The sequence below is a fragment of the Crotalus tigris genome, unplaced genomic scaffold, assembly GCF_016545835.1.
Source record: "Crotalus tigris isolate CLP2741 ecotype Arizona unplaced genomic scaffold, ASM1654583v1 scf7180000021798.40895, whole genome shotgun sequence".
NCBI classification, from domain to species: Eukaryota; Metazoa; Chordata; class Lepidosauria; order Squamata; family Viperidae; genus Crotalus; species Crotalus tigris.
The window spans coordinates 24,363-32,965 of NW_024098681.1; the positions used below are offsets into that span (position 1 = coordinate 24,363).

At 46.9% G+C, this 8,603-nt stretch overlaps 1 protein-coding gene across 3 annotated transcripts; it reads right to left on the reverse strand.

Annotated features, from left to right (window-relative positions):
- Window positions 1-121: 121 nt before the first annotated feature.
- Window positions 122-8,376, reverse strand: LOC120296923 (leucine-rich repeat-containing protein 18-like). 3 transcript variants are annotated; one of them, XM_039318974.1, is made up of 2 exons: window positions 7,808-8,376; window positions 122-3,889 (listed from the first exon to the last, which is right to left on the reverse strand). In XM_039318974.1, the coding sequence occupies exon 2, from the start codon at window positions 3,797-3,799 to the stop codon at window positions 3,029-3,031; it is 771 nt and encodes a 256-aa protein (XP_039174908.1). In that variant the 5' UTR covers window positions 3,800-3,889; window positions 7,808-8,376; the 3' UTR covers window positions 122-3,028. The 3 variants fall into 3 exon arrangements, with proteins under 3 accessions (XP_039174908.1, XP_039174909.1, XP_039174911.1); XM_039318975.1 differs by lacking the exon at window positions 7,808-8,376 and adding an exon at window positions 5,725-5,771; XM_039318977.1 differs by lacking the exon at window positions 7,808-8,376 and adding an exon at window positions 5,654-5,698.
- Between the last annotated feature and the right edge of the window lie 227 nt (window positions 8,377-8,603).

Consider the following 8,603-nt stretch of genomic DNA (forward strand, 5'->3'; position numbering starts at 1 on the left):
AAGAAAGAAGCAAAGCATATTTCTTTCCAAACAAAGAAGATTTCTGCCGTATTGACCTTTAGAGGCTCGTATAGCAGTCCTGCAGAAGACAGAGAACATTAACAGTTTCTGTTGGAGCTGATTACATTTCTCCTTTTTTATTTTTATTTTTTTAGTAAATGCTAAACACAGTATTACAGTAACAGAAATATATGGGTATTCCAAGAAGAAAGTTCAATGAACAGAATTACCACATTTACAGTTTTGTTCATTTCTTAAATCAGCCTTTGATGGACGCAGATACGTCAGGATCATTTACTACATCCCTCTTCTAAATCCTGTAACGCCAGGCATCATTTGCGCTTCAGGCTCTGCCTTAATTTCAGCTATTTTGTGTGCCTCTGACCGGGAAGCCTCTGGATTTAGCTCTCAAGAACAGCTGATTCATGCTGTTTTGTTTTATTCTTAGAAACCTGGGCTTTCGTAGATGTCTCTAGAAACATTTTTTGGATTCAAAGTGTATGGTTCACTTCAGGGTTTTTTCCCCTTCCCTTCCCTTCCCTTCATCTAATCTCATCTAATCTATCAGGTACATAGTCTGCATTTGCTTTCCAACTCAAAACACTTAAACAGAACATAGAAAGTAGGATGCATGTTAAGAAGTAGAAGCATTGTATTAATACTGAAGCCATTTCCCAGGCAAACGTCAGAGGCTTGGAGGACGTAGGGGAGGAAAAGCCTTGGAGAAGCTCAGGAAAAGACCTGGCTGGAGAGGTGGGCTTCTGAAGAGGTGGGCTTCCTGCCAATCTTAACAACTAGCTAGGTTTAAAACTGGAGACCCTAACTAAGCCATTTAGGACTTTCAGGGCTAGTATCTTAAATTAACAGTACAGAGATAATGTGATCCCTGTATTTGCACTAGTTAGCAGACAAATTTGCAAAATTATTGGCTGTAGATTTAATTTATGTTTGCCTCTTAAAATGGTTTTGGGAAACTATATGTTCATCATAGCACAGAGGTTCATTGCTCCTTGAATGACTTATGATAATTACATTCCAATTTTTGCCCTAGGCCCAACATTTTCTTTTGGCCCAGAAACCTCATGTCGAAAGCAGCATCCCTGGTGTGTGAGGAAGGAGTGCCTCATGTGTTTTGGAACTCCTTGGCTGCTCCTTTGAGAGGAAATTCTGTAGGGAAGCAGCTTGGTTTTTATAGAAGACGGTCAAATGTCCTGCATAAATGTGACTCGGGATCATGCATGTCCATATCGATAATCCATGATGTTCTTTTGACTAGTTCTCATATGCACACGAGATAGCACACAAGGACTAAATGCTAGACATCCGAGTGCTGGCACATGGTCGCTTTCAGATAAGAGTTTTGTGGGTACACAATAAACGCTAGGTCTGTGTGAAATGGCTCAACAGAAGCAGAGATTAGGGATGACCTGGATGGAAATATGCTAGAGCCGAGGCAAAAGGGGCTGAAACTTTTTCAAGTCCCGAACATCATGACAACACTTGGAAGCAGCTCCCACAAAGACATGTCGTGAATTCATTGAACTGCAAGGAGGAGAAAAACAGCACAACCAGGTTTTCCACATTCTGTTATTATGGCCAACCTCCAAATGTAGTTTTAGCCTTCTTGTGGAGTTGTTTTCCTGGTCTGGTGTACCTAGGGGGACTGACAATAGGGGCCGCCCAGTATGTGATAGTGGCAGCGTAATCCAAAGACCCTCACAACTGGTAACATAACAAATGTGCAACGTATCTCCATAGCCTGAGTTGCAGAGTCCCCTTCTGCATGCACAGCAAAGTCTTGTGACTCCGGATTGCAAATGATCGAGGCATCCCTTATCCATCTTCATAACCTGAATGCCGTCTGTGGCCCCAGGCTGTAAACCTCTTTTCTTCTGCTTGCAATGATGCATCCTTTGAATTTTCTGAAGGCTTTGTGTCCTGGCCAACGTTGTGTTTAAACGCTAGAGAAGCAACTCATTTTGAAATTCTCAGTGTACTAATTCATCTGACACTCTGAGATACAGAGAAACTGCAAAACTCCATTATGGGTTGAGCTGAGGCATAAAATAGGACAATTTAAAATAGTAATTTCCGTATGCAATTACCAAGGTTGCCAGCATTAACTCTTACAAGCGAGGCAAGAAAAGGAATAGGTCCACACCCAGGAAATTTCAACAATTGATATGGTGTTAAAGGTTCACAATCAAAGGGCTACCAAAATACTGTAAAATTCAAAATGCAGTTAGAGATTTTTTCTTAGGCCAAATATCTAAAGAATTTTGAAAGGAGCCAAAAGAATTGCAATTGTTGTTCGCTAGGTTGAGGTGCAACATGTGATCTGTTGGTAAGAGAGAGACACGCTGGAGCAGGCAGCCTGGCTGCTCTCTAATGATCCTTGGGACCTGACTGGATTTAGCCAGGAGCAAGAATCATCAGAAGAATAGATTTCACCCCTCTGTGATTTTTCTAATTCAGGACCTCAAGCTCCTAAATATTGTTAGTCATGGAGGGGTTAAGGACACGGGGACAACCCTTGGCTCTTCTTCCCAAAATCCAAGTTTTGAACTGGAAAGGGAAACTAGCCTGGTTCTAAAAGGCAAAGCCGCCCCTTCCTTTTGGTGGTAGCATCCTGCCTCTGGCAGCCAATCACCTTGGGACCTCTGAGAAGGAGGAGAGAGCAGGCCTCTAGCCCTGGGCTACCTTGGGGTGCCCCTCTTGTGTCTGGTGGCCAAAGGCCCAGCCCGGCTCTGTTGGGTCAGAAGAGGGGAGGGGAGGCCTTCACCGCTGTGGCACCTATCGGAAGGTCTGCTTCCAGGGGCAAGTGGGAGAGAAGCTGGGGATAGCAGGTTTTAGAGCCTGGTCTCTTGCTGTGGGAATGTGTGCTGGATTGACACAGGTCTGCGAGCATCATAGAAGTCACACGTGACCTAGTGCTGTTTTATTAGTTGGGATCGTTCCTCAGGAAGGGGTGCACAGTTGCTCTGCCCTGCGCTGAGTCGCTCAGGTGGGGATGGGCCTGGCGGCCTCTTCACCTCCACTCGGCTTGATTCTCCTTTGCCAGGGAGTTGGGGGTCATGAGGTTTGAGAAATTTGGCTTTCTGAGGGGGGCAGGCACCGTGTTCTTCAGCTTGTTGAGCTTGTCCCTCTCTTCCTGGCATTTCCTCAGGCAGGGGGGGCAAAGGTCCTTCTCTTCTACCAAATAGAGCGTCTCGAGGCGCTTGATGTTATCAATAAAGATTTCCTCTTCGGTGGGTCCAGGAAAGGGGTTCCTCTTGGCGTTTAGCTTCTTCAGCTTGGGGAGCTTTGCGACGCTGTTCGGGATAAGGGTCAGCAGGTTGTCGAAGACCCCAACCTCCTGCAGCTCCTTTAAAGACCCCAGGGTGGTCGGGAGGTTGTCAATGTGGTTGAGGCCCAGGTTAAGGTTTCGCAGGCTCTTGAGCTGGTTCAGCTCCATGGGCAAGCTGCGGGCCGTCAGCTTGTTGTTGGAGAGGTTGAGGAAAATGAGGTTCTGCAGGTTCCCGATGGTTTCCGGCAGCTTGTCAATCTGGTTGCTGTGCAAGTCCAGCCAGCGCAGGTTCTGGAATTTATCGATTGACTCCGGGATTTTCTTAATCATGTTTCTGCTCAGGTCCAGCTCGTCAATGTCCTCCAGCTTTAGGATGCACCTGGGGAAGGTTGTGATGCCCATCTTGCTCAGGTCAAGACGGCGCTTCCCATCAAAGGTGATCTTGATACAGGTCTTGGCCACCTTCAAGGTGACCTTCTTCCCCTTGGGGGGTTTGGCTCCTCCCTTGGCCATCTCTCTGGCTGGAAACGGGGCCCCTCAGAGGGCATGGAAAGGTATCCCGGTGATGTCTGCAGGTGTCGCTCGAGGCTGGACCTTAGAAGCCTGCAAAGAGACGGGCAGCAGAGTTAACCAGGAGAGGGACCCTTCCTCCAGAGCCCGCCTGCCCAGCCTGCAGGGCTGCTGAGGCCGGTTGCCGAGGGGCGCTGGGGAGACAGAGAACAGAAAGGCACCTGTTCCCAGGTAGGAGGGAGCTGCTAGAATGGGTTGAGCATCAAGTTCTTGATAACTGGTAATGCTTTGCTTCTCATGGTAATACTTTTTCTATAAATACGTGTTCTGTCATCTCTACGTGTTCTGATATCTTTACAAATGTGTGCATTGTTTTACTCACAGCTAGGTAAGCTTAGGGAAGCAAATATCATCTATAAAGTGACTTTCAAATCTATCTTACTACTAGGTTCACGAACACTTTGAAAATATTATATTACGCATGGATATATATATATATATATATATATATATATATATATATATATATTAGTATTTCAAAGAGTTGCTGCAGTGATCTTAATCGGAAAGTGTTTATCATTTCAAAGCCTGTCATAGAAGTAGAATAATATTATTTTATTCTAAGGAGTCTTAAATGAAACAAAAGCTGTACAGCTACCAGCACAGCCTGCGGTTTCAACTGTTATTGTTTGGAACTGGTGCAGTTTGGACCTGTAATTGGCTTGGAATTACAACTGCTGTACCAGCTCAGGGAGTAAGATTTATAGTTTATAAGGCCATCCATGGCTGGCTAAAGCAAAGGAAGGCAATTTGTACCTAACAATATATGAATTAAAGTCATATTCAGATAATTACTTTTCATGACACTAATTTACACATGATAGACAAACCTCTGGCATACTTTAATATTAGATGTTTTCATGTTTCATCTCTGTGGTTAAAGCAGCAAGTAGAACTGCCACAAATCCATGGATTATAGCCAGCCAATAAAAGGATTTTTTTATTGTAGACAAAAGGAGCTAGCCAGTATGTTTATAACAAACATTTGAGGAAAGCATTATATGCTCCTTTCATTAGACAAATTCAGTGGGAGCATGTACATTTTCAACAGAAAGGAAAAATACTGGTTCACGTAGGTGTCAACCATGATTTATTTTGCATTCCTCTTCTATACACTACAGCAATTCAGGGCTGATTTTTGCTCCCTGTAGCGAAGTAAGGAGGTACATCTATAATTAAAGGATTTATAGGGGAAGGGAATCCTATGTCACTGATTGTGGATCTGCTACTTGGGGAGCAGAGATAGAAGCTTGTAAGGCTTTCAAGGGTTCTTTTTTAGAAATATACTAGATCTATTTCAGTGTTTATGCGATAGTTTTGTTGTGTCAAAATAAGGTTTACTTCAAGTTGAGACTTGAATCCTAGTGACATCATCACAAATTATGCTATTTTCTTAAAACATTATCAAAGTGGTTTGCCATTGGCGCCTTCTGCTTAGGCCTGGCGTCCCTAGCCCACCTGAGGTCCTTTTGCCGAGCGCGTTCCCTCTCGCCCGGCTCCCAGTCCTGGGGAGGGACGGGGAGAGAGGGAGACGGCTCGGCCTGCGCCAAGGGCGGAAGGCCAGGTTTTCCTCCTCAGGTGGCCCAAAGTCCCCAGCCTGATCTCTGGCGGAGGACAAGTTAAACTTCTACCAGATTTTATAGTCCCACAAACCGGGATACATCTTGCCCTTAGCCTGCGTAGCCTTGTTACTTGAGGCAAATTGCCAGGCTTGGAGAGTTGGAGACCGCAGCAAGTGTGGCTACCCCCCCCCCCAGGCTCTGCTGCCTGAGATCGAGGAGGGTGGGATCCTCTTACTGCTTCTGGCTGATTCCTTGCCTCTCGCCCCTCGCGGCAGCGGCCAAGGCAGCAGCGTCAGCGTCACTCACCTGGCCCTCCAGGGTCCCCCAGCCTGCCCTGGGCATTTGCGCCTGGGGAGGCCACCAGAAGGGTGCATTTGTGAGGTCGTTGGCCACTGCTGGCAGCCATCACAGCCGCCTCACAACACATCATCTATTTTAGGGCATTTATCTCCTCTGCCTGCTTTGGTCAGAGCTCCCCTGGACCAGTCTGCCCATCCCTGACGAAGCAGTCAGGTGGAGAATGCTTGGGGGGGGGAGGGCTGCCCTAATCCTAACACCTCCCCCCCACAGCCCCCCCACACTTCTTACCTGGGACTCCGCCAGCTTCCCGCATGATGACCCACCTGGCTTGGTGTTACAATGGCCACCATGACTGCCGGGATTTCTGTTGCTAAGCGATGCGGTTGTGTGACGTCCTGCTTTACGACTGCATTGCTTAGCGATCCCCATTGCTATCATAAGGCAAGGACTCCCTGTACAGCCCCTCCTCGCTTGCTCTCCTGACAACTGCCCCCCCCCCCAGGCTGCTCTCCGCCTTTACCCATTAAATGCCAGGGTGCCTCACGCTTGGTCTTCCGCGTGGCTCCTCTGGACAGATGGGTCTCTCAAGGGGTCCGAGGGCAGAACAGCGTTCAAGAAGCAGCTGCCCTCCCTCTCCCCCCCCCCCAGAGAAGAGGCCAGGAAACAAGCAGGGATAAGCTGGTGGCTGTTTTGGAAGAGCCGAGGTTCCGGTTGGCTTATCCCCAGCTGATCCAAACTCTCCACATTTAATTGTGAGGAGTCAAATCACTGTTTTCATAAATGATTGTTTGTAAAAGAATGTAGATTTGTTTAGAACACACTTCTCCATTAGAAGGCTTCTGTTACAAGCGCTTCAGGCTTTTCGACTGCTCATTAATCATGGCAACTCCAGGGACCTCCAGCAAGATCAGAGAGAAACGATGGCTTTGCGTTTGTCTCAATAACCCACCTGAACAATACATGTGTGGCTGTGGCTGTCTGGGCCAGGTTCCTCCCTTCGCCCTAAAATTCATTCAGAGGAAAAAAGAGGTGGGGGAAGGCATTCCTGGGTCACATTCTGGCCAGGCTGGCCTTGACTTTACTGAGGAGTGTTTTAGAAGTATTAGAAAAAGTTTTTACAAAAGCCCCACTTCATCTGAAATCTGCTTTGATCTTTTAATTGCTCACTTTTTAATCAAAATTAATAAGATGGACAAAGAGAGTAAGAATTAGTCTAACTCCTGCCCTAATGCTGCTTAGTGTGTTTGTGCAGATGTAGATTAACAGGCAACCACCAGGAGGAATGGATGTGTGCCAGGAGCTCTATGGCTGGGGTCAAAATAATCAAGATGGTTTGCAAAAGTAAGATTTCTGAATTAGGCAATAAAATATTTGGAAATTCTCCTTTGTAGACTTAGTGCTCATTTAAATGCTAGCATCACTAAGCCAGCACGCAGCAGGTACTTCCCCTCAAAGTCACAGATGAACTGTCAGAATCCTAAATTCTGGAAAACTTTGTCTCCGGGAGCTGGCAAATTTTTCCTTTCTTCTATGCAATCACTTTTGAACCGGACTGGCCAAGAAAGGATTCAGAGGGACTTTCCTCGGGGTCACAGCTGTCAGCATAACTTCCACAATACATGGCACTTACTAAGGGTTGCAGCCCGTTTGGAGCGCCCGTCTAACCCAGGAATGATGTAAGCCTTAAAGATTTCCTTGCAGTCTCACCAGATTGCTGAATTTCCTAGATTGTGGTATAGCTGAGTAGCGCTTTAATAGCTTTACTTCCAAATAACAGGCTGCTTTAAATTAAATGGAGCCTGCAGTTCCCAATCCGGACTTGTAAATTCTACTGTACACAGAATCAACAAGAAAACAAGTATTTATTTATTTATTTTTAAGAAATTGCCTGGCCTCATGCTTTCTTGGCAAACCCATTCTTCCAAGACTCTTCTCTGATTAATGGAGAATTTCTTTCCCAGTGTTTGGAGATAAATCTTTGAACTGCATGGAAAACTCTATTTGATATTTGCTGGCCCACAAATTCTAAAACTGAAACAGCAATTTAAAACAACTGCCGATTTGCTTGCTTCAAGAGAGGGCGACTTACCCTGTTCCTGTGATATTGTTGTCAGCTGTTGTGATGCCGCCTGTGAAACTCGGTATCTAAGCGACAGGAAATCCCAAGCCCTTGGAGATCACACAACACGGGCCTCGTGCCAACGGGCAAGTTCAAAGGCAGCCCAGCCAGGCCAGCTCCACTTCCCGGGCCTGGGAAACCAGCCCCGCCCTATTAACAGAAAGCGCCTTCAGCCTCCCAACAGCCCCAGCCAGGGGCTCCTGACTGGCGAACGGGGGCTGGAACCATGTCAGAAGCTCCACCATGTCTGTGAGATCATTGCGGCGTTCTAGTCCCAGTGACACCCAGCAGAAGAGAGAGCGTCTTCTCCGATGGAGAGACAAGACATGTCTGAATGCTGCAGCAAGCATGTTCATTTGCATTCCATGCAAGCAGAGAGTCACCGCAGGGCCCCTGGCTCAGGACGGGGGGGGAAGGGGCAATGAAGTCATTTCCACCGATGGCTGTTTGGACCCTTCCGGTGAGGAGGAGCCCCCACCCTCTGGAAAAGTGGTGGCCTGTTTCAGGCCAGGTCACGCTGCTGAGTCTCATTTATCTCGGGGTCAGCTGTGGTTCTGAAATCCTTTCCACACACACACCATTGCCAAGCCCAAATCCCCCCACTTCTTCCTCATTTGTACTGCATACATTTATAGGTTGTCCTCACTTAATGACCACAGTTAGGGCTGGCAATTCTGGGGCTAAGAGACATGGCCATTAAGCACAGCATCTGGTGGTTGCAGTGGTCTTACAATTGTGATAGAGGAGAATACTGGCAGCTCAGGGT

Excerpts from the sequence above, each read along its gene's own strand:
- LOC120296923 (XM_039318974.1), bottom strand. The coding sequence starts at position 3,799 with ATGGCCAAGGGAGGAGCCAAACCCCCCAAGGGGAAGAAGGTCACCTTG.